Consider the following 26,562-nt stretch of genomic DNA (forward strand, 5'->3'; position numbering starts at 1 on the left):
AAAAAAAAAAAAAAAAAAAAAAAAGGAACCATTACGTTTATGTTTAGAGTTTTTTTTCATTTTGGGTTTTTTTTTTAACAAGCCAAGTGCCATAAACATTCAAATCCATTTTTTATATATAGTTTTACCCCAAAAGCAATTACCATGAGAAAACAATTCATTTTTTAAAAGTACTTTTACAACATCAAAACAATTGAGATGAAATATAAACCTGGCTGGGCACAGTGGCTCACACTTTGGTAGGCTGAGGCAAGCAGATCACTTGAGGTCAGGGGTTCAAGACCAGCCTGGCCAACATGGTGAAACCCCATCTCTACTGAAAATACAAAATATAGCCATTCATAGTGGAGCGCACCTGTAGTCCCAGCTACTCGGGAGGCTGAGGTGGGAGAATTGCTTGAACCCAGGAGGCAGGGTTGCAGTGAGTTGAGATCGCACCACTGCATTCCAGCCTTGGGCAACAGAGCGAGACCCTGTCTCAAAAATAAATAAATATGAACTTTTCTACTTAAAATGTTTATACAGATTATACTAACAGCTTGTTGTTCTTGAATGAACAATATCTTAAGATGATTAGTTTTAGTCATAATTGCAGAAATACTAAATTTTAAACATTTCTACATTGGTTATACTCAAAGCTTGAAATTCATGAGAAGGCAGCCAGGCACAGTGGCTCACGCCGTAATCCCTACACTTTGGGAGTTCAAGACCAGCCTGGGCAACACAGTGAAACCCTGTCTCTACAAAAAATACAAAAGTTAGCTGGGTGTGGTGGCATGCGCCTCTAGTCCCAGCTACTTGGGAGGCTGAGGCAGGAGAACTGCTTGAGTCCAGGAGGTAGAGGTTGCAGTGAGCCAAGATTGCCCCACTGCACTGCAGCCTGGGTGACAAGAGTAAAACCCTGTCTCAAAAAAAATTTAAGAATTAAAAAACTTATGGCCAGGCACGGTGGCTCAAGCCTGTAATCCCAGCACTTTGGGAGGCCGAGAGGGGCCGATCACGAAGTCAGGAGATCGAGAGCATCCTGACAAACACGGTGAAACCCTGTCTCTACTAAAAAATACAAAAAACTAGCCGGGCGAGGTGGCGGGCGCCTGTAGTCCCAGCTACTCAGGAGGCTGAGGCAGGAGAATGGCGTAAACCCGGGAGGCGGAGCTTGCAGTGAGCTGAGATCCAGCCACTGCACTCCAGCCTGGGCGACAGAGCAAGACTGCGTCTCAAAAAAAAAAAAGAATTAAAAAACTTTTCAAAATTCCTGAGAGGGAAATACATTGGATGAAAGTAGTTGTTCATTTTAGACAAAACTAGATTTGTTTTGTCAAAAAAACAATTAAAATTTTGTTTATTTTAATTAAAGATAAAATGTCAACAGAAAGAAGAAAATTATTGATGGAGCACATCTTCAAACTACAGGAGTTTTGCAACAGCATGGTTAAACTCTGCATTGATGGATATGAATATGCCTACCTGAAGGCAATAGTACTCTTCAGTCCAGGTATATAAACATTTACTTTTTATTCAAAATAAAATGTTTCACGATGTGGAGAAATAGAAGCCCTCATATGTTGCAAGTGGGGATGTAAAATGGTGCAGTTGCCTTAGAAAAGAGTTGAGTAGTTCTTCAAAAGGTTAAACATGGAGTTATCAAATGATTCAGCAGCTTCACTCTTGTCAGCCCAAGAGAAATGAAAAATATATATCTATGCAAGAATGTGTATATGAATAGTCATAGCAGCATTACTTATAATAGTCAAAAAGTGGAGACAACCCAAATGTCAGTCAACAGATGAACAAATAAATGTAATATATACATACAATGGAATATCCTTCAGCCATTAAAGGAAGGAAATTCTAACACATACTACAACACAGATGAACCTTTAAAATGTTCTGCTAAATGAAAGAAGCCAGTCATATTGTTTGATTTCATTTATATAAAATATGCAAAATAGGCAAACCTGTATAGACATAAAACAATTAAGTGGTTGCCAAGGACTAAGGAGAAGGAAGAAATGGGAAGTGTCTGCTAATGGGTGGAGTTTTGTTTTTGGAGTGACAAAAATGTTCCAAAATTAGATTGTGGTGATGGTTGTACAACTCTGAATATAATAAAAACTATTGAACTGTATACTTACTTTTTTTTTTTAGACTGAGTCTCGCTCTGTTGCCCAGGCTAGAGTGCAGTGGTGCGATCCCAGTTCACTGCAAGCTCTGCCTCCTGTGTTCAAACAATTCTCCTGCCTCAGCCTCCCCAGCAGCTGGGATTATAGGCATGCACCATCACACCCAGCTCATTTTTGTATTTTTAGTAGAGACGGGTTTCACTATGTTGGCCGTGCTGGTGTTGAACTCCTGACCTAAGGTGATCTGCCCACCTCTGCCTCCCAAAGTGCCGGGATTACAGGAGTGAGCCACCGCGCCCAGCCTGAATTGTATACTTGAAATTGGTGAATTTTAAGGATGTTAGATATTTATATGGGTATGAAAAGGGAGGTTGAGAAGTCAGTGAAATAATATGATAGACTTTGGCAGGGCTCAGTAGTTCATGCCTGTGATCCTCATATTTTGGGAGGCTGAGATGGGAGGACTGGTCAGGAGTTTGAGACCAGCCTGGGCAACATAATGAGACCTCTTCTCTGCAAAAATCAAAATAGAAAAAATTAGCTGGATGTGCTGGTGCACACCTGTAGTCTCAGCTACTTGGGAGGCTCAGGTTGGAGGATCACTGCAGCCTGAGAGTTTGAGGCTGCAATGAGCTCTAATCACGCCACTGCATTCTAGCCTGGGTGACAGAGGGAGACCCTGTCTCAAAAATAAATGAAAATGTAAAAAATATTATAGACCTTTATTTCTTTTGTCACATCAACATTTGAATTCTTAGGTGTATTTTTTTAGCCATTACTAAATGGTAGAATGAGAGATGACTATTGCTATGTGGATGGGCTAGATTTCCAAACATCTTATATGAGTTACCAACAAATTAAAAAACTGGTTTCTTGTTTTCCTGCCAGTTTGCAGTTTTCACAGATGGTAAAATGATGGTAAGCTCTCAGTGGTCAATTTCTGAATAAGAGAAATTGACTGTTCTCTTAGGTTCTGTATTTTTCATTCTGATATATGTTTCTGTTCTTGTGCATCATAATAAAATTATCTGAGGAAACTTGTTTCTGTCAGTGATACCAGTAAGAACATGAAAGCTTGTACTATTTCTTCTAATGTTTCTTGTGAGTTAGTAACGTATGTCTCTATTCTTAGCACAATTTGTCACTTTCATTTTCCTTAGGTGAAAATTGAAAGAACATAGATTTGAAGTTTAAATTCTAATGTAATTTTATTTTATTATTTTAGGATTTTCCATTTATTACTTTTAAAATTTTCATCCATGAGAACAGAGCTTTCCATATTCAACATTTCTTAAGCTATGCATAACTTTTATGAAGTTCTTTTAGTATTTCTGTTTTGTGTAATGTTGTAGTGACCATTGAAATGCTTATATAGAGTTTTTTATATTTCTGTTATTTTCTGATAGAGATGATATTTATGGTTTCATAATTTCTTATATACCTTTTACCTAAAATAATATAATTTTTGACTTATAAAATAGGGCACAGAATATAATCTGCAAATATTTCATGGATTTAAAATGCCTTTTTTTTTTTTTGAGACAGAGTCTCGCTCTGTTGCCCAGGCTGGAGTACAGTGGCACGGTCTCAGCTCACCGCAACCTCTGCCTGCCTCCCAGTTTCAAGCGATTCTCCTGCCTCAGCCTCCCAAGTAGCTGGGATTACAGGTGCCTACCACCACACCCGGCTAATTTTTTGTATTTTTAGTAGAGACGGGGTTTCACACCATGTTGGCCAGGCTGGTCTTGAACTCCTGACCTTGTGAGCCACCACACCCAACCTTAAAATGTCTTTTTAAGCTGAGTCATTTACCTTTTGCTCCTGTTAAAAGCAAAGTTACCAAATGCCTTCCTACTTCCTACTACTTTTGGAATGGCGAGAAAGCTGTTTATTTTGGTAACACCCACTTATTTTTTATTAGTTGTTAGCATATGTATACGAGATAAAAAATTTTAAACATGTAAAATATAGTGCTTGGTATATAGTAGGTGGGCTCAATCAGTATTTGTGGAATGAATGAGCCACACTTTTTTTTTTTTTTTTTTTAAGACAGAATTTTGCTCTTGTTGCCCAGGCTGGAGTGCAATGGCGCTGTCTCGGCTCACCGCAACCTCTGCCTCCCAGGTTTAAGCCATTCTCCTGCCTCAGCTTGCCGAGTAGCTGGGGTTATAGGCATGCGCCACCATGCCTGGCTAATTTTCTTTCTTTTTTTTTTTTTTTTTTTTTTTTTTTTGAGACGGGTGTTATTCTCACTCTGTCGTGTCAGGCTGAAGTGCAGTGGCCAGATCTTCAGTGGCCACTGCAAGCTCCACCCCCGCGGGTTTACGCCATTCTCAGGCCTCAGCCTCCGGAGTAGCTGGGACTACAGGCGCCCGCCACCTCGCCCGGCTCGTTTTTTGTATTTTTTAGTAGAGACGGGGTTTCACCATGTTAGCCAGGATGCTGTCGATCTCCTGACCTCGTGATCGGCCCCATCTCAGCCTCCCAAAGTGCTGGGATTACAGGCTTGAGCCACCGCGCCTGGCCTAATTTTGTATTTTTAGTAGAGACAGGGTTTCTCCATGTTGGTCAGGCTGGTCTCGAACTCCCGACCTCAGGTGATCTCCCCACCTCAGCCTCCCAAAGTGCTGGGATTACAAGCGTGGGCCACCTCGCCCAGCCTGAGCCACACATTTTATGATGGGGCTTCTGTTTTGACTAACTATTCTGTCTCTTCATATTCACTCTGTCTTAAATGAACATTCAGAACTAGGGTACCAATGTTTTCTTTAATGTTTCAGATCATCCAGGCCTAGAAAACATGGAACAGATAGAGAAATTTCAGGAAAAGGCTTATGTGGAATTCCAAGATTATATAACCAAAACATATCCAGATGACACCTACAGGTATCTACAGTTAAATTCCATATAATTAAAATAATTGAAAAACCTTTTGTGGATCTGTTATCTCATTGTTTCTACTCAGAATAATTAAATGTTTTAGGCAACCTTAACTTTGAAATAGTAATGCTATAAAAAGCAGTATTGCATTGTTGCAAGTACGCTACATAAAATATTTCATCCAGTTCTTACATTTTTATATAAGAGGAGACTTCAGAACAGAGAGGTTAGCTTTGCTCAGGGTCACACAGTAAATGATAGCACCTGACTGTGAACCCAGGTGGTCTGACTCTAAAGTCCAAACTCTTTTTCTTTGGATAAAATAATGAATTTTGTTAGTAAAAGGAGGATAAAAAATAATCAGAGACCAGCCTGGACAACATGGTAAAACCCTGTTCTACAAAAAATACAAAAATGAGCCCAGCGTGGTGACGCATGCCTGTAGTCCCAGCTATTCAGGAAGCTGAGGTGAGACTGCAATGAGCTATGATTACATCGCTACACTCCAGTCTGGGTGACAGAGCAAGACCCTGTCTAAAAAATAATAATTTAAAAATTTTAAAAAATCAAATACCATTAGATTACATTGTTTTATAATTAATTTTGAAACACGGTTTATGAAATTCCCTCCAAGCTATTTCTCGCCAATGTTCTTTGAGAAAAATTCTTTTTTTATAAGAGCCACTTTCTTTAAAGAGGGACATTATAGCCAAGGGGTTAAGCACCTGGTTATAGAGCCAGAGTACCTGGATTTGAATCCTGACTCCGGCTCTTGCTAGCTTCATAACCTTGGGCATGTTTCCTCCTATAATGGAGATAATAGTATATACTTTTTACAATTATTTTAAGGATTAAATCAGTTAATATATGTAAAGTGCTTAGGACTGTGCCTATCATATAGTAAGGGCTATATAAGTGTGTTTGTTTGTAATAAATAAAACATTTTGTTAGTTTAGCATACTTCAAACTAGCAAAATAACATTTTTACATATAATTTTTTACATATATTAAAATAATTTAGATTTATAAGCCAGTCTCATCTCAAATATCAGCCTTATTTTATCTAACTCATTTTCCTATCCTGCTTTCTACCAGTTCTGTAAAAGCTGAGTAATTTGATGTGGATGCTGAGTAATTTGAGGAGTAGAGCACACAGCTTCAGGAAGATAATCCTGGGGGCTGCTGGTCTCATTTGGTCTGAAGTGTTAGAGTGCAAGGCCTTAGGACAGAAGGATAAACCCACCACAGTCTTTTTGGAAAGGTGGTTTTGTTGTGGTGGTTTTTCAGCATTATCTTTTAAGTTTTAAAAGTTACCGTATGCCTCATTATACAAATAAATACAGTATTTAAATTTTTTTCCTTTGCGACTGCAACTTACTCAGTTTTTTACATTCTTGGTTACTTAAAAATAATACATTATCCTTGGATAATAGTTTTCAACTTACAAGGCACTTTCACACAAGATAGGGTCCTGCCCTAAGGAACCTCACTACCTGACACAAACTGGTAGGGATCATTTCATTCATCCTTACAACAGCACTGTGAGAGACAGTAAGTGGCAAGCACACGTTTATATAGGTAGTGGGCAGTTCAATCAAGATTTGAACCCAACGGTCTTGATTCCACATTCCGTGCTCTTCCCAGTAATAGCGACTGTTGCCTATTTCCAGTAGTTTTTTGCAGAGCAAAACCAAGAAAATGCCTTATGTCCTGATAACACAAAACATTGCCATTTTTAAAACCTGAAATGAGTTGCTAAGCCATTCTTTTTCTTTCTTTCTTTTTTTTTTTGAAGCAGAGTATTGCCCTGTCACCCAGGCTGGAGTGCAGTAGCATGATCTCGGCTCACTGCAACCTCCACCTCCTAGGTTCAAGCGATTCTTGTGATTCTGTTGCCTCAGCCTCCCAAATGGCTGGGGTTATAGGCACGTGCTACCGTGCCCGGCTAATTATTTTTTGTATTTTTAATAGAGACAAGGTTTCACCATGTTGGCCAGGCTGGTCTCGAACTCCTGACTTCAAGTGATCTGCCCACCTCGGCCTCCAAGAGTGCTGAGATTACAGGCGTGAGCCACTGGCACCAAGCCGCCATTCTTAAATGTATAACTTGGCCCAGCGCAATGGCTCACACCTATAATCTCAGTACTTTGGGAAGCCAAAGCAGGAGGATTGCTTAAGCCAGGAATGTGAGACCAGCCTGGGCAACAAAGTGAGACCCTGTCTCTACAAAAAATACACACAATTAGCCAGGTATACTGGCACACTCCTGTAGCCACAGCTACTTGGGAGGCTGAGGCGGGAAGGATCACTTGAGTACAAGGAATTGAGGCTGCAGTGAGATCACACCACTGCACTCCAGTTTGGGCAGCAGAGCAAGGCCCTCTCTCAAGAAAAAAAAAAAAATAGTATAACTTGATGCGTTTTACAGCTCAGTTCCATGGTCCTTACAGCCAAGGAGAGGCAGTACAGTGTAGCATTAAGAGCAGGGCTTTCCCCTGTGGAGTCTGTCAGACTGCATTAATACCCAGGTAATTGCCATATGCTCTAAGGCTTGAGAATACTTAAAGTTTTGATTTTAACTTTTGAAAATGATATATTTATTAAATTAGGCCACATGCAGAAATTACTCATACTTTTCTACTTAATTTCTTTCTAGTTTACAACCTTGTTCCTCTCCCTTTTTTCTTTCTTGTTTTAGGTTATCCAGACTACTACTCAGATTGCCAGCTTTAAGACTGATGAATGCTACCATCACTGAAGAATTGTTTTTCAAAGGTCTCATTGGCAACATACGAATTGACAGTGTCATCCCACATATTTTGAAAATGGAGCCTGCAGATTATAATTCTCAAATAATTGGTCACAGCATTTGAAAGCTGCAACTGCAGTGCTGTAAACTTAACTATTCTTTGCCAGAACACAAGACACCAAATTGAACTCATTGCTTTTGGAGCATCTGGAAATTTTTACTTCAAAAAGTAACCAGAATCCAAGGTATTTTATTTTAGCTTCCTTAAGAATTTTGAAGTGACTGAGCCAACAGCAGAAATTAAATGAATTTTTCTTCCTGATTCCTTTAAATGAACATGAAACACTACAAATTTATTCTTGGTGAAGATGATACCTGAAGCTGTCACCTCTTAATTATCTAAACTAAGCTCTCATTCTATTTTATAAAACAAATAAATTAGTCTCTTTTTTCTGAATTGTGTTCTAGTCATATTTAACTTCATTAAGAACTAGTAAAAATACTTAATGGTCAGAAATCCCTAAGGAGGAGTTAGTTCCTTGCATTTTACTCTGCCATAATAATCTTTGTTTGTTTTAATTACCATATCAAAATAAGATCATTTTATGCTTACTGGTATAATGACAATATTAGAATTATAGGAAATAATTGAATATATACTTTTTGTCTTCTGTAAATATCATGGTGTCCCTTAGCATATGTATACCACTCTCATTGCTGACAGTGAGACAGGCCATTCATGATCTTAAGATTGACATTTTTAATGTATATTATTAGTTACAAGCACTTTATATAGCAGAAAATTGTTTTTGAGAATAAGCTAGTGTTGATATTTTAATATTTTAGCTTACTGCTCGTGTTTTGTTTTGTCTTCATTTATAGAGGTGGGTTTCACTATGTTGCCCAGGCTGGTCTCAAACTCCTGGGCTCAAGTGATCCTGCCTCAGCCTCCCAGAGTACTGGGATTACAGGCACGTGCCACTGTGCCTGGCCTACTGCTATCTTTGAAAGTAATAGAGACTAGCCAGCTGTGGTGGCTCATGCCTGTAATCCCAGCACTTTGGGAGGCTGAGGCAGGCAGATTGCTTGAGCTCAGGAGTTTGAGACCAGCCTGGGCAACATAGCAAGACCCCGTCTCTGTAAAAGAAAGAAAGTAGAGACTAATTAAGCCCAAAATGTTTCACTATTTCAAAAAAGATAATTAAAATTGTTGCTCTTTCATTCCATAAAAAGAATCTGATCTCTCTTCTACTTTTCTGACCTGAGTTAGAGCTTCCCAACCCTGTCGTGTATGGGTTTTAGCCTGTTTCTTTTAGGTCACTAAAAAAAACTCACCCAATTTGTCAAATAATGGATTTATCATAGCCAATACATGTTCTCAAGGCAAGTTTAAACAGTATTTTGAAGCTAATGATAATTTTTTAAAATAAATATTCACTGATTTTTTTCACTGTAAAGCACGGGAGGGCTGCTTTAACAGCAGTATAAGAATCAGCCTGAAGCCTTGTTACTGCTGCAACAAATGCATTTTAGACTCCTCGGATGTCTTCCACAGTAATTTATTTTTTTAGCAAACCTGATACTGATAACTGTTTCTTTGCTTTGATTTCTTGATGAATTATTTTGGTATGTTTGTTGCTTTTTAAAACAAACATGGATAATGCACTCAGAGTACATTTTTTGTAAAGATTTTGCAATAGAAGAAAAGCTGAAGTTTTGTGGGGATGTGGATTTTATTGCTTACTACTTTTTTCCCTATTTAAAACATGATCTTAGTCAACAATTTTATTTATAATTATCAGCTAAAGAAACTACATTTAGTATAATACTCAAATGGAAAATCAGTAGTTTATACCTTTATAAATACAATGAGTAAGCCAAGGAATCAGGGAACTAATCCTTTAAAATAATGTACTAATGGTTAATTAAGATGTTTCAGGTGTTTTTTCTGATTAAATTTGTTATTATATTTGGAAGAGTTTTTAAAACTATATTAAAATGTGACTTGCATTACAAATTTCTGTGTCTTACCAATATATTTGTAAATATATTTATTTTCCTATTCAATGATTGCTTATCCTTCGTTTGTTCCATTGTGGTTTCATCTATAGCAAGTATAGATCTGCTATATTAAGAAAGTTCTAATAAGAATCGTTACTGATATAATAGGTGTTTTGGTTCTCAGGTGGGGTGATTTTAATTAAAGTACTTCCAGCAAGAGAAAAACATGGAGACATTTCTGTGTCCTATATTTTAGGGTTATTTGCAATTCAATTTGAAGACTCCCAGCTAAATACTGCAGATTAGCTTTTGTTTTCTTTCCTGAAATCTCAGTAAAATGTCCATAAAGTATAACTAACTACACGATGACAAATGGAACAGGAGAGAAGAAATCAAAGGACAGAGTAAAGTAAATTTTTGGAAAACAAAATGCAGATAGAGAAAGAATGACTGATTTACTAGAACCAGAACTAAAGAAGCTTTGACTGAGTGACTACAAAAGGCAATGCAATGAGAAAGAAGCCAGGATACCAGACAAGATGCTTAGTACCTTGAAGGAACCAGTGCTCAGATACAGAAATGATGCTTGAGACATAAAAAAAAAAAAAAAAAAGATTGGTTGCAAGTCTGGATACAAAATAATTAGACTATCTTTCCCCAACCCTACTTAAGATGGGTGGAGGCCAGACGTGGTGGCTCATGCCTATAGTCCCAGCACTGTGGGAGGCTGAGCGAGGCAGATTGCTTGAGTCCAGGAGTTCGAGACTACCCAGGGTAATGTAGTGAAACCTCATCTCTACAAAAAAAAAAAAAAAAAATTAGCCAAGCATGGTAGTGTGCACCTGTAGTCCCAACTACTTGGGAAGCTGAGGTGGGAATACGGCTTGAACCCAGGAGATCGGGGTTTCAGTGAGCTAAAATTATGCCTCTGCACTCTATCCTGGGCAACAGAGCCAGGCCCTATCTCAAAAAATATATATATATATATCAGGTGGCCACTTTCTCTCCTCCCTTTTCAAGCAGGAGGAGGCCAGAGATTAATTCTTTGGAGAAACTGAACTGGAAGAGCATAGGACTTACAGGATACTAGGGATAACAGAAGGTGTGAATAAGATACAGGGTTGAAAATATGGAGGAAGTGAAAATCCAAATTTGGAGGCCGGGAGTGGTGGCTCATGCCTGTAATCCCAGCACTTCGGGAGGCCAAGGTGGGTGGATCACGAGGTCACAAGTTCGAGACCAGCCTGACCAACATGGTGAAACCCCGTCTCTACTGAAAATACAAAAACTAGCTGGGCATGGTGGCACACGCCTGTAATCCCAGCTACTCAAGAGGCTGAGGCAGGAGAATTGCTTGAACCCGAGAGGCGGAAGTTGCAGTGAGCTGAGATTGCGTCACTGCAGTCCAGCCTGGGAAACAACAGCGAGACTCTGTCTCAAAAAAAAAAAAAGTCTGCATTTGGTTGGTATGTAGGCTCCCTATCCTTTTCCCAGGATACTGGCAATCAAGTACAGTTTTCTCTGTCAGCCTGTTTGCCACCTTATCACTCTTCAATGAAGCCCTCCAATTACCAAGTCGTGTGTATGTATTCGGTTTCCATTCAGCTCTTTAGTGCCCTATTATTAAATGTGAACTTACAGCCCAGGATAGCCAGATATTTGAGGAAAATCTCTATCCATGAGAGAGCAGATATGAAGGGTAGGGAGCAGATACAAAATGCAAAGATCAGAAAAATATTCTCCAAATATAATCAATATCTTGAGAGAAACGAGATGTTGTATCCATAAAAGGAGAACAGAATGTTTCCCAAAACAAATTTGAAGCAAGGAATTGCCCCTAGAAATTAAAAATGACAGTCAAGGCAATTCATTAGAAGGACTGGTAGATAAAATTGAAGAATTCACCCTGAAAGTAAAACCAAAAGACAAAGGAATAGGAAACAGGATAGAAATGATAAAATTAGAGAATCAAACAATCTTTTTTTTTTTTTTTGACGGGGGGAGGGGGAGAGTTGAGTCTCGCTCTGTTGCCCAGGCTGGAGTGCAGTGGTGCGATCTCGGCTCACTGCAACCTCCACCTCCCAGGTTCAAGCAATTCTGCCTCAGCTCACCAGTGGCTGGGATTACAGGCACATGCCACCACACCCGGCTAATTTCTTTTTGTTTTTAGTAGAGACAGGATTTCACCATGTTGGCCAGGCTGGTCTTGAACTCCTGACCTCAAATGATCTGCCCACCTCAGCCTCCCAAAATGCTGGGATTATAGGCGTGAGCCACCGTGCCCAGCCAAGGTCTAACATTTTCAATACTAAGTTTAAGAAAGGGAAAATAGAAAAGAAAAGGAAATTATTAAATAATGTAAGAAAAGTTCCACAAAAGGACACTTGTCTGTAGGTGGAAATGATCCATCATTATAAATTTTAAAAGATATACCATCTTGAAATCACAATATAGTCAAAGAAGACAACTGCTACTTTTAGCAGTATAAAGGAACAGATACTCTGAAGGCCTCTGATCTATTAGCTGAGTTCACCAAATTGAGATGACTTCCTAAAGAAGGCTAAGGTTGTTTCAGGTCAGTAGTACCCTCTGCATCCTGGCAGAAGCAAGTGTAAATCTTCTCTGGAGAAAATATTCACAATTGAGATCAGAAGTTGAGAAAGTAAATATTTTTGGCTTCATAGACCATGCAATGTCTGTTAAAACGACTCAAAAAGTGCTAAAGTAACTATAGACAACATAAATGAGTGGGCATACCTGTGGTCCAATAAAACATACAAACACAGGCAGTGGACTGGATTTGGCTTTTGGAGTATGGTTTACCAACCCTTAATTTAAAAATCTTGATATTCTCGCAGATTAGGCTCAACCAAATATGAGTACACAAAATTATCAAACTCACAAGGAAATAAGCAATACATAAAGACCCTCAGACAATATTAGATCTTAAAATTGTCACATGCAGAATGTAACTATATAATATGTTTTAAGGAGAAAAAAATGGAATCTAAAAGTAAACAAGAAACAGGGGCAGCAAAAATAACCAAGTATATTTGAAAAGCCAAGAAACATTTAGAAAAAACTTACTGAAATTAAAAAATTAATGCATGGTGAAAGATGCCTTGAATGCATACATTTAACCCTAAGTTCCTTCTAAAACTGCATTAAAACAGCTAAAGGTTTGTGGGTTATTTTTATTGTTTTTTTAGACACAAAGTCTCACTGTGTTGGCCAGGGTAGAACTCCTGGGCTCAAGCTATGCTCCCACCTCAACCTCCTGATTAGCTGGGACTACAGGTATGAACTGCTACACCTGGTTTGCTTTATGGTTTTGTTTGTTTTAAATGCATCTTACAAAGACAAAAAAAAAAAAAAAGGGACAGAAATAAATGATAACCACAACTTTTGAAAGCTAAAATAGACTAGTAGTGATGATCCTAGCAAACCTGAGAAGGCCTTTTTATCCTGCAATGTGGAAAGCTGCAAAGCAATCTTTCAAAATGCTCCAAAATGCTCTTGTACTGTGACATCTCTGGAAGGAAAGATGAAGGATTTGTTGAAAGTCTATTTTGGAAGCAAATACACACCCACCAGACTAATAAAATTTTAGTCTGGCAAAACCAAACGTAGAGTATGTGGAGTGAAAATATGTGTGTTGATGGTGAGAGTGTTGGTACAGTAAATTCGGGAAAGATTTTGCATTAAATAGTAGAGTTGAACATGCATGAAATTATCTTAGAGAAACTCACACGTGTACCAGAGGACATACAAAAAATTCATGTCAGCATTGTAAGAGCAAAAAAGGAAAACTATTCAAATATCCATTGACAGGAGAATGGATAAGTTAATTGTGGCATAATCACCCAATGGAATACTATGCAACACTAAAAAAGGAATAAACTGTAAACATGGGTGAATCCCCAAAATACAATGTTGTATTTTTTCAAAAGCCCAAAAGTATATCAAAACCATAATTTTTTTTTTTTTTTTTTTTTTTTTTTTTTTGAGAATGGAGTCTTGCTCTGTCGCCAGGCGGAGTGCAGTGCCAGAGCTCAGCTCTATTGCAAGCTCACCGCCCTAGTTTACAGCCGATTACATCAACGCGGGAGACGTGCGCTCAGGACCTTCCCGAGTAGTGTCATTGGACTACAGCACGCCACCATCGCCCGTTAAAAACTATTTTACTTTTTAGTAGACCACCGGGCGTTCTTTCACGTATTGCAAGTGATGGCTCGATCGCCTAACGTTGTGATCCTGCCACATCTTGGCCTCCCAAAGTGCTGGGATTACAGGCTTGAGCCACCGAGCCCGGCCACAAAACCATAATTTAACTGGTTTACTGAAAACAGGCAAATATACTGTTGAGAGGTATTTATGTGGGAAAGCTAATTTTGTGAAAGCAAAGGAAATATTAATACTAAATTAGAATACTAGTTACTTCTGAAGGGGTAGGAAGAGGATAAAAACAAAGAATACAAGGGGCTTGAAAAGTATTGACAGAGTTCTAACTATTTGCTTTTAAACAAGCCACCCCAAAACGTAATGGTTTAAAACAACATGTATTGTGTTCCTGAACATGCAACATGGACAGAGCTTGGAAGAGACAGCCTGTCTCTGCTGCTTTCAGCCACAGCTCAAATACTGAGGTTGAAATCTATGTAATCATTCACTCACATGTCTGGAAATTGATAGTGACTGTTTGCTGGGACTTCAGGTGGAGCTGAAGCCAGAACACATACCTAGTCTTGTTTCCCTTCCTCACAACCTAGAGGCTGGGTTCCAAGAACAAGGGTTGAGAAGGCCACGTGGGAGCTCTATTACCATTTCTTGCCTGGCATTAGAATTCATCCAGTGTCAGGCCGGGCACGGGGGCTCACACCTGTAATTCTAGCACTTTGGCCAAGGGGGGCAGATTGCCTGAGCTCAAGAGTTCAAGATCAGACTGGGCAACATGGCAAAATCCCATCTCTACAAAAAATACAAAAAAAAAAAAAAAAAAAAAAAAAAAAAAAGGGCCTGGTGGCACATGCCTGCAGTCCCAGCTACTTGGGAGGCTGAGGTGGGAGGATCACTTCAGCCTGAGAAGCGGAGGTTCTGTAAGCCAAGATTGCGCCACTGCACTCTAGCCTGGGTGACAGAGCGAGACTCTGTCTCAAAAAACAAAAACAAAAACACTAATTCAGTGTCTTCTGCTGCATTCTACTCATCGAAGAAGTCACAAAGGTCTGTGCTGATGGAAAAGGAGGGGAAATAGACTCCACCTCCTGATGATGAAGTGGCAAACTTCTGGAAGAGCATATGGAACCAGAAATACTAGAAATATTTCCACCATTTGAGGGAAAAAATGTTGCATCTCAGCAGCCTCATTTGGAAACCCAGGTAGAGAAGGCTTACCTGGACAAGAAGGCTTACCTGGGGCCTGGGAGGTCAGGGGTGGTTTTCATCTTATGGAATTGTTTACAAATTGATACATAAAAAATCATAAGAAGTTTAAAGGATTGTAACATCTTAAGCTGGGCATGGTGGTGCATGGCTGCCCTAGCTAGTCTGGAGGCTGAGGTGGGAGGATGGCTTGAGCCCAGAGTTGGTGGCTGCAGTGAGCTATGCTGGTTTCACTGTAGTCCAGCCTGGGTGACAGAGTGAGACCCTGTTTCTAAAATTTGGAGGAAAAAAAAAAAAAGCAAGAGGGTATGATCTTGGACCTTCAAACTTGTATGTGAAGGGGTGGCCTGCCCCTCCACACCTGTGGGTGTTTCCCGTTAGGTGGAACGAGAGACTTGAGAAAAGAAATAAGACACAGAGACAAAGTACAGAGAAAGAAAGGGGCCCAGGGGACCGGCGCTCAGCTTACAGAGGACCCACGCCGGCACCGGTCTCTGAGTTCCTTAGTATTTATTGATAATTATCTTTACCATCTTAAACATAAGGGAGTGGCTGGACAATAGGATCCATTGTAGGGAGGAAATCAGCAGTAAGACATATGAACAAAAATCCTGCTGACATTGAATAAGTTTAAAGGGAAAATGCTGTGTTTTGGAGCATGCATATGCCAAACATCTCCATAAACCTTTTAGCAGGCATTGCTCCAGCAAGTCCCATCTATTCCTAGCGGTTTTCTCCTTGCTCAGTAAACAAAGCACACAATGGGGTTTACACCGAGATGTTCCGTTTGCCAGGGGGGACGGGCCAGATTTTTAACCAGCAGCCTGCCTTCAGGTACTTGTTTCTAACAAAGACACATCCTGCACAGGGGCCCAATATCCATTAAGCCTTGAGTCACCACGCACATGTCTCTTGGCAAGCGACAAGGGTTGGGGAGGGTCCAGATTAACAGCATCTCAAAATACAGAACCAAATTGGAGTCTCTTATGTCTATTCTCTCCTATATAGACACAGTAACAGGCTGATCTCTCTTTCTTTTCCACAGTATGGGGTAGGAAATGGCTAAAAAAAAAACTACTCAGCTGCAGACTGGACCCCATTTTGGGGAAATGAAGGGTAATTTCCATGTGGGCTGCTGGGAGGAAGTGTTGAGAGAGGAAGTGCTGAGGAGAGGAAGTGCCAGGGAAAAGCCAGATGGTTGTTTCTAACCTACCCTCAGAACCAAGCAACACTGGCTTTCCATGTCATTTTATTACTAATGCAAAGACCCACCTGCATTTCAAGGGAAGATAACTATGCCCCTTGACAGGAAAGTGGCGAGATTCTGTGAAGAGTTTAGGGAATCCAAGCTGTTTTTCAGGCCATTTTTTTGAAAACTTCAATCTCTGATACTATTCTACTTATTAAGCTGTATTGGTAGATTCTTAAGATCAAAATAGGCACTTTTGTAATATTTCACGATATTGATAGGAAAATAAATCTTATGTAGAAAAAATGAGGTGCTCTTAGATCTCCAGATCTCTCCACAATTCCCTGTATCCAAGGGGAGGGGAGTAAGCCCTTGAGAAGCTGTAAACACTACATTATCACATGATATGTAACAGAAAATTTAGTAAACTATATATGAAAAATGGGGCAGGAAGTTGGGGGGACTACGAGGTGTAGGAGTGGGAGTGGTGTGATAAGCCCTAAAGTCCTCACCTATGTGGAGAAGTCAACAAATAATGCCTAAAGTTGGAAAAATCCTAGAATATTATAAGCATGTAATTTATAAATTCGGTATGAATAACCAAATAAGCTAAAAGGATTGGGAAGTAGTTGTTGCTGGGAGTGGGCAATCAGTTCAGAAAAATTGAACTATATGATTTCTTCAGGTGAGTTACATATGTTCAATGCTACTAAATTTAAGGAGGGAAAATGATCAAAATGATGAGCTAAATTGAAGCTAAGATCAATTGAAGAAAGATTTAAGACTTCTGGCAATGTTTGTTCACACGAACATGTCAGTATTATCCAACACTGAATTCTGTGTAGCTCTTTAACTTTAGTTTGTTCTATAATAACAATGTTGATTATCAAGTTAATGGACCAAAAAAATCAGAACAGGATACTATGAAAAAGAAGAGAGACCGGCCAGGCACAGTGGCTCACTCTGTAATCCCAACACTTTGGGAGGCCTAGCGGATCACGAGGTCAGGAGTTCTGATGACCAACCTGGACCAACATGATGAAACTCTGTCTCTACTAAAAAATACAAAAATATAGCTTGGGCATGGTGCGTGCGCGCCTGTAGTCCTAGCTACTCGGGAGGCTGAGGCAGGAGAATTGCTTGAACCCGGGGATGCGGGAGGTTGCAGTGAGCCAAGATTGCACCACTGCACTCTAGCCTGGGTGACAGAGCAAGACTCGGTCTCAAAAAAAAAAGATCAAGAAAGAGTTCGTTCATTTCTCTTTCTTTCTTGCTTGCTTTGAAAGAGATCAAATGAAATCCAACAGGCAGACAGCCCGCGGCGCCTTAGCCTTAGTTAAAAGTTGGACCCCACAGGCATTGACAGCCCGGGCGGCACCTTGAGCCTAGTATAAAAGTTGACCCGCGACTAACCAATTATGTTATCTATAGATTTCGACGTTGTATAGACAAGCATTGTGAAAGTCCCTGTCTTGTCTTTTTCTGTTCTAATTACCAGTGCTTGCCATATATCTCTCAACTTCCTGAGCCCAGATAACATATTCCCACCATATGTCTCCCCTCCATATGTCTCTCAATTCCTGTGGCTCATCCCACATATGTCTCCCCACCATATATCTTTCAATTCAAAAGACTACCATATATCTCAACTTTAGAAAGACACCACCTGGAAAGGTCCCGATAAGAACACAGCTGTTTGTGGGAGCGCCGGGAACAATAAAAAACGCTAAAGGTATAACTTAAATGTAACCAATTTGTAATGCTGTAACCTAGGAATTCCCTCGTTCCTCTGCAACTTCACAAGTCCTGTTTTACATTTAGGCTATAAAAGGCAAGCGCACGCATTGTTCTGAGGCCCTTGTATGTTGTAGAATGGAGGGACCCAAGTTCGAACTTGCATTAAAGATCCTTTGCCGCTTGGCTTTGACTCTGACTCTGGTGGTCTTTTCGGGGAATAAACGGTCTGGGCCATAACTCCTTCCTTCCTTCCTCCTTCCTTCCTTCCTTCCTTCTTCCTCTTCCTTCTTCCTCCCTCCCTCCCTCCCCCCTCCCTTCCCCTCCCTCCTCCTTCCTTCCTTCCTTCCCTGGGACCCAGACAGGAACAAATTTAGTGAACTGGTACATAAATACAAAGAAATGGTTCAGAATGTAAAACCACAAAGATCAAAATGGAAAATACGCAGGTAAAATTAAAAGATACAGGGGATCAATCCAGAAGGGCCAATGTTCACCTAATATCCAGATTTCAAAAGAAGTAACAGAAAATGTAGGGGAAAATTATTTAAAACAATTTCTACTGCTAAAATGACACATCTCCAAATTCAAAGATGATGCTGAATTCCAAAAAACATCAACTACAAAAGCCCTAGATAAATCTTCACGAAATTTTAGAACTTTAAAGACAAATAGAAAATCTGAAAACTTCAACAGATTAAAAAACAGGTTTTTAACAAATGAATTTGTATCAGATTGGCAGCAGGATTCTCATCAACTATGTTAGAGGTTTTGGGGTTTTGTTTGAGACAGGTCTCACTCTGACACCCAGGCTGGAGTGCAGTGGCCACAATCAGAGCTCACTACAACCTCAAACTCCTGGGCTGTAGCAGTCCTCCTGCATCAGCCTCCCAAGTGGCTGAGACTATAGGCATACATCAGCACACCCAGCTAAATGTTAGACATTAGAGGGCAATGGAGGAATGCTTTCAGAGTTCTGTGAGGAAACAATTTTGAACCTAGAGTTTTATGTCCAGGTAAAGGATCAATCAAAGGAAATGTTATCTCCTACATGCATTTTGAAAAGTCTCAAAATGTGCTCTACCAAAACAAGCAAACAAACAAAGAAACAAGCAACCCTAAATGAGAGAATTCTAAGAAAGAAAAATATGCAGGATCCAAGATAAAATAAGACTCATTTATTCAGAAACACAATGAAAAGAAATCCCAGAATGATCATCCATTCATGCATGAGGCCTAAAGACAACTGATCAAAATTAGAACAGGAAGTCAGAATGTTCTGTGAAAATTTTGCTCAAGAAGGCATATGCCTCTATTGTTATTTAAAAGTAATTTATCAAACATTTATTGAGTACTTATGATACACCAGGCACTTTTTTATGTACCTTATTTAACGCCTATAGTGATCTCATGAGGTGGGTAATATTAACCCCATTTTACAAATGAGTAAACTAAGGCTCAAGCAACTTGCTCAATATAGCTAATTAGTGATTGGTATGGTTTGGCTGTGTCCCCACCCAAATCTCATCTTGAATTGTAATCCTATAATCCCCACGTGTCATGGAAAGGATGCTTCAATTATGGGAGCAGTCACCCTCATGCTGTTTTCATGATAGTGGGTGAGTTCCCATGAGACCTGATGGTTTCATATGGGGCTTTTCTCCCTTTTCCTCTGCACTTCTCATTTCTGTCACCATGAGAAGAAGGATGTTTTTGCTTCCCCTTCTGCCCTGATTGTAAGTTTCCTGAGGCCCCCCTCCAGCCATGCTGAACTGTGAGTCAATTAAACCTCTTTCCTTTATAAATTTCCCTGTCTCAGGTATGCCTTTATTAGCAATGTGAGAACGTACTAATACAGTGATAGAGTTGAGATTTAAGCAACCATAAACCCTGGAGTAGGGCTCCCTAGAAGAAAGGCTGATTGAAGGTCCAGAGTAGGAAATGTATAAGATGAGTTGGGAACATCTTGTCACACCAAAAATAAAATAATGATAATAAAACTATCAAAGATGACTAGGTTTTATCTCAGAAACTCAGGAACCAACCTGAAGAGGTACCTACTAACCAAAGATAAAACAATTTGGTAATTGATTAGAATAATAACTGCAATGGGTTGAAACATATCAAACATTTACATCTATAAGTACATATTGTACTTTAAAAATGCTAGAGACACCAGGTGCAGTGGTATGTGCCTGTAATCCCAGCTACTTGGGAGGCTAAGATGGGAGGATCATTTGAGCCCAGGAGCATATGACCAACCTGGGCAACATATTAAAACCCGGCTTCAGTTTGGAAAAAAAAAAAAAAAAGCAAGGGATAACATAATCATAAAGAAAATACCTATAAAAGATACACAAAAGAAAATGAAGAAGGAATGGCAAATTGCTACCAAAAAACCAATGCAACACAAAGGAAGGTAGCAAGAGAGGAAAGACAGACATGAAATAACAGCAAAAAATACAGAAAACAATGAACAAAATGCCAGTAGTAAATCCTTCCCTATCAGTAATTACTTTAAATGTACACGAATTAAACTCCCCAATCAAAAGACAGAGTAAGTGAATGGACCAAAAATAAATAAATAAATAAAAAACCAAACACCAAAAAACAAACAAAGCAAAAACCCCACCAGGATCCAACTATATGCTCTCTGTAAGAGATTTACTTAGAGTAAATGTAAGGACACACATAGGTTGAAAGTGGAAAGACACAAAAAGGATTTTTAATGCAAATAGTAACAAAAAAAGAGGAGTGGCCTCTTCAAACAAAATAAACTTTTAGGTCAAAAACTGTCACAAGAGACAAAGGGATTACAACATGATAAAAGGATTAATCCACTAGGAAGCTATAACAATTAAATATGCACCTAACATCAGAACACTCAAATATAGGAAGCAAACACTGACAGAATTAAGGAGAAACAGAAATAGTAACACAATAAAAGTAGTTTTCAAAACCCCACCTTCAATAATAGACATAGCAACCAGAAAGAATATCAAAAAGGAAACAGAGGACTTGAACAATGCTGTAGAGCAATCTGACCTAACAGACATACAGAGAACATTCCATCCAACAATGAGACAATACACATTCTTGTCAAGCATACATGCAACGTTGTCTGTGATAGATCACATATTAGGTCACAAAACAAGGTTTGACAAATTTTAAGATTGATATCATACCAGGTATCTTTTCTGACTACAGTAGAATAAAGCTAGAAATCAAAAGCAAAGGGCTGGACACAGTGGCTCATGCCTGTAATCCCAGTACTTTGGGAGGCCAAGGTGGGCTGATCACGAGGTCAGCAGTTCGAGACCAGCCTGGCCAACATAGTAAAACCTCGTCTCTACTAAAAATACAAAAATTAGCCAGGTGTGGTGGTGTGTGCCTGTAGTTCCAGCTACTTGGGAGGCCGAGGCAGGAGAATCACTCGAACACAGGAGGCAGAGGTTGCAGTGAGCCAAGATCGCACCACTGCACTCCAGCCCGGCAACAGAGTGAGACTCTGTCTCAAATCAAACAAACAAAAATTTTAAATAAAGAAAAAAACATCTGAACAGATTCATAACTAGTAAGGAGATTAAATCAGTAATCAGAAACCTCCCAACAAAGAAAAGCCAAGGAACAGATATTTCATAGGAGAATTCCAGCAAACATTTGAATTAATTGAAAATTTAATACCAATCCTTCTCAAATTCTTCTAGAAAATTAAAGAGAAGATAACACTTGGCTGGGCACAGTGGCTCACATCTGTAATCCCAGCACTCTGGGAGGCTGAGGTGAAAAGATCACTTAAGCCCAGGAGTTTGAGACAAGAAAGAAAGAAAGAAAGGAAGGGAGGGAGGGAGGGAGGGAGGAAGGAAGGAAGAAGGAAGGAAGAAGGAAGGAAGGAAGAAGGAAGGAAGAAGGAAGGAAGGAAGGAGTGAAGGTAACATTTTTTTGAGATGGAGTTTCACTCTTGTTGCCCAGGCTGGAGTGCAATGGTGCGATCAGCTCACTGCAACCTCCACCTCCCAGGTACAAGCAATTCTCCTGCCTCAGTCTCCCAAGTAGCTAGGGTTACAGGCGCCCACCATCACACCTGGCTAAATTTTTGTATTTTTAGTAGAGACAGGGCTTCACCATGTTGGCCAGGCTGGTCTTGAACTCTTGACCTCGGGTGATCTACCTGCCTCAGCCTCCCGAAGTGCTGGGATTACAGGTATGAGCCACTGCACCCGGCCAAGGTAACTCTTTTAAACTCTTTTTTTTTTTGAGACAGAGTTTCCCTCTGTCACCCAGATCGGAGTGTGATGGTGGAATCTCAGCTCACTGCAACCTCTGCCTTCCAGGCTCAAGCAGTTCCCATGTCTCAGCCTCCTGAGAAGCTGGGATTATAGGCACACAACACCATGCCCAGCTAATTTTTGTATCTGTATTTTACAGACAGGGTTTCGTCACATTGGCCAGGCTGGTCTAGAACTCCTGGACTCAAGTGATCCGCCCGCCTCAGCCTCCTAAAGTGTTAGAATTAGAGGCGTGAGCCACCACAGACAGACTAAACTCATTTTATGAGGCCAGCATAACACTGATACCAAAACCACAACAGATACATCAAGAAAACCATAGACCAATATCCCTGATGGATATTGATGTAAAAATCCTCAACGAAAATACAAACTGAATTCAACAGCACATTAAAAGGATTATATGGCTGGGCATGGCAGCTCACTTCTGTAATCCAAGCACTCTGGGAGGTTGAGGCAGGCGGACCACCTGAGGTCAGGAGTTCAAGACCAGCCTGGCCAACATGGCAAAACCCTGTCTCTACTAAAAATACAAAAGTTAGTCAAACGTAGTGGCAGGCACCTGCAGTCCCAGCGACGTGGGAGGCTGAGGCAGGAGAATCACTTGAATCCAGGAGGCAGAGGTTGCAATAAGCTGAGATCGTGCCACTAAACTCCAGCCTGGGCAACAGAGTGAGAATCTGTCTCAAAAGAAAAAAAAAAAATTGGATTATACACCATGCCCAAGTGGGACTTGACATTCCTGGAAAGCAAGGATGGTTCAACATATAAATATCAATCAGTGTAATGTACTACAAATGGTTTGCAACTGATCATGACTTGACTTATAATTTTTTTGTTTTATGATGGGTTTACTGGTGTTTACAATGCGTTTTTTGTGTGTGTTTTTTTGTTTTGTTTTGTTTTTCAGACAGGGTCTTACTCTGTCACCCAGGCTGGAATGCAGTGGCATGACCTTGGCTCACTGCAACCTTTGCTTCCCAGGTTCAAGCAATTCTCCAGCCTCAGCCTCACAGGTGCATGCTACCATGCCCATCTTTTTTTTTTTTTTTTTAATTTTTTTGTAGAGATGGGGTTTCACTATGTTGCCCAGGCTGGTCTGGAACTTCTAAGCTCAAAGCGATCTGCCTGACTCAGCCTCCCAAAGCGCTGGGATTACAAGTGTGAGCCACCCCACACATGGCCTCGGTGCATTTATTATTTAGATTTTTATTTACAATGGGCATGTCAGAATGTAACACCATTGTAAGTTGAGAGGCACATTAACAGAATGAAAAACAGAAACCATATTGTCATTTCAACTGGTATAGAAAAAGCACTTGGCAAAACACTCAACAAACTACGAATGAAAGGAAATTATCTCAACCTAATAAAGGCCATGTTTGAAAAGGCCACAGCTAACTTCATATTCAATAGTGAAAACTGAAAGCTTTTCTTCTAAGATCAGGAACAAGGCAAGTGTGTACATTCCTGCTATTTCTATTCAACATATTACTAAAAGCCCTTGCCAGAGCAATTAGGCAAAAAATAAATGAATAAAAGCTGAAAATTGGAAAAGAAGGGCCAGGTACAGTGGCTCATGCCTATAATCCTAACACTTTGGGAGGCTGAGATGGGAAGATTGCTTGCTTGAGGCCAGAATTTCAAGATTAATCTGGACAACACAGCAAGACCCTATCTCTACAAAAAACTTTTAAAAAAATTAGCCAGGCATGATGTTGCAAGCTTGTAGTCCCAGCTGTTCATGAGGCTAAGGCAAGGGGATCACTTGAGCCCCAGCTTAGGTAACAGAGTGAAACCTTGCCTTAAAAAAAAAAAAAAAGTAAAATTATCTCCATTGACAAATGACATGGTCTTATATGTGGAAAACCCTAAGGATTCCACCAAAAATTGGTTAGAACTAATAAATGAATTCAACAAAGTTGCAAGGTACAAAATCAACACACAAAAATCAGTTGCCTTCTAAACACTAACAATGAACAACTCAAAAAGGAAATTAAGAAAACAATCACATTTAAAATATAATCAAAAACAATAAAATATTTAGGAATAACTTAATCAAGCAGGCAAAAGACATATACATACTGAAAACTACAAAACAGTGCTGAAAGAAATTAGATGCAAATAAATGGAAAGACATTCATGTTTGTGGATTGGAAGACTTAATATTGTTAAAATTAAAATCCCATACTATCCGAAGTATGTTACAGATTCATTGCAATACCTATCAAAATCCCAGTGCCATTTTTCTTTGCAAATTTTAAAAGTCATAAAATTCATATGGAATCTAAAAAGACCCTGAATAGACAAAACAATCTTAAGAAAAATAAAGCCGGAGGTCTTCCACTTCCTGACTTCAAAACATTGTGCAAAGATGCAGTAATCAAAACAGAGTGGTATTGGTGTAAGAACAGACATATAGACCAATGGAACAGAATAGAGAACCTAGATATAAACTCTTAAGTATTTGGTCAAGTGATCTTTGACAAGGGTACCAAGGCTACATAGTGGGGAGAGAATAGTGTTGGGAAACCTGGATATCCACAAGCAAAAGAATGAAGTTCAACCTTTACACCATATACCAAAATTAACTCAAAATGGACTAAAGACCTAAATGTAAGGCCTGAAACTATAAAACTCCTAGAAGAAAACAGGGGAAGCTTCATGACATCGGATTTAGCAGTGATTTCTCAGATATGATAACAAAAGCACAAAGTAAAAATAGACAACTGGGGCTACAATCAAATTTATAAACTTCTGCATAGCAAAGGACACAATCAACAGAATGAAAAGATGACCTAGGGAATGGGAGAAAATATCCATGATACATAAAGAATGCCTACAACTCAACAACAAAAAAACAACCCGATTCAAAAATGGGCAAAGGACTTGAACAAACATTTCTCCAAAGAAGATATACAAACGGCCAACAAGCATATGAAAACATGGTTAACATCAATAATCAGGTAAATGCAAACCAAAACCACAATGAGGTATCACCTCATCACCCATCAGGATGGCCACTGTGAAAAGCAAATGAACACAGGCTGGGCGCGGTGGTTCACGCCTGTAATCCCAGCACTTTGGAGGGCCGAGGAGGGTGGATCACCTGAGGTCAGGAGTTCAAGATCAGCTTGGCCAACATGGTGAAACCTCGTCTCTACTAAAATTACAAAAATTAGCTGGGGGTGGTGGCGGACACCTTAATCCCAGCTACTCGGGAGGCTGAGGCAGGAGAATCGCTTGAACTAAAAAACTCAGGAGGCGGAGGTTGCAGTGAGCTGAGATCACACCACTGCACTCCAGCCTGGGCCACAGAGTTAGACTCTGTCTCAGAACAAACAAACAAACATACAAACAAACCCAGAAAATATCTAGTGTTGGTGAGGAGGTGGAGAAATTGGAACTTTTGTGCAGCATTGTTGTCAGTAATGTAAAATGGTGCTGCTGCCATAGAAAACAGTATGGGGATTCCTACAAGAATAAAAAATAAAATTTCCATATGATCTAACAATCCACTACTGGGTATATATCCAAAAGAACTAAAAACATGATCTTAAAGATATCTGCACACTTGTGTTCATTGCAGCATTATTCACAATAGCCAAGAGGCAGAATCAACAGAAATGTTTATGGACAGATAACTGGGTGGCATATATATACAGTGAAATATTATTCAACATTTATAAAAAGAAGAAAATCCTGTCATATAGTACAATATGGATGCACTTTGTGGATATCATGCTAAGTGAAACAAGCCAGGTCCTAAAAGACAAACACCTCATGATTCTACTTATATGAAATATCTAAATTAAACTCTTAGAAACAGAAGTAGAATGGTGGTTGGCAGGGGGTGGAGAAGAGGAAAAAGTTGTTCCATGGATACAAAGTTTCTGTTTTGCAAGAAGAGTAAGTTCTAGAGATCTGTTGCGCAATAATGTGCATGTAGTTAACACTTCTGTACACTTAAAAATGGTTAAAATGGTAAATTTTATATTTTGTGTTTTTAACCACCACCACCAAAAAAAAAAAAAAAGCTAAGGAAATAAATTGTTACTTTGAAAACATACATAAGGGAAAGAATCGGCTGGGTGTCGTGGCTTACACCTGTAATCCCAGCACTTTGAGAGGCTGAGGCAGGAGGATCAATGGAGGCCAGAGTTCAAGACCAACCTGGGCAACATAGCAAGACATCCATCTCTGAATAACAACAAC

General features: G+C 39.7%; 1 protein-coding gene and 1 long non-coding RNA gene across 6 annotated transcripts in view; one reads left to right on the plus strand and one right to left on the minus strand.

Moving 5' to 3' along the window:
- The window catches only part of LOC108521789 (uncharacterized), a 2,714-nt gene extending 2,341 nt beyond the window's left edge, over window positions 1-373 (minus strand). Inside the window, exon 1 of the long non-coding RNA XR_001883280.1 lies at window positions 356-373. This is a non-coding gene — a long non-coding RNA (uncharacterized LOC108521789). The remainder of the gene's footprint in view (window positions 1-355) is intronic.
- The window catches only part of NR2C1 (nuclear receptor subfamily 2 group C member 1), a 61,948-nt gene extending 48,947 nt beyond the window's left edge, over window positions 1-13,001 (plus strand). For 3 of the 5 annotated variants that reach the window (XM_017861742.1, XM_017861743.1, XM_017861744.1), the window contains exons 12-14: window positions 1,358-1,495; window positions 4,904-5,009; window positions 7,702-8,209. In XM_017861742.1, the coding sequence (XP_017717231.1) occupies window positions 1,358-1,495; window positions 4,904-5,009; window positions 7,702-7,876 (419 nt within the window). In that variant the 3' untranslated portion in view covers window positions 7,877-8,209. Of the gene's footprint in view, window positions 1-1,357; window positions 1,496-4,903; window positions 5,010-7,701; window positions 8,277-12,962 lie in introns of those variants that run through there. The other 2 variants (XR_001883279.1, XM_017861745.1) reach the window with 2 other exon arrangements.
- Window positions 13,002-26,562: the final 13,561 nt, after the last annotated feature.

Source organism: Rhinopithecus bieti, unplaced genomic scaffold (assembly GCF_001698545.2).
Source record: "Rhinopithecus bieti isolate Rb0 unplaced genomic scaffold, ASM169854v2 scaffold_61298, whole genome shotgun sequence".
NCBI lineage: Eukaryota > Metazoa > Chordata > Mammalia > Primates > Cercopithecidae > Rhinopithecus > Rhinopithecus bieti.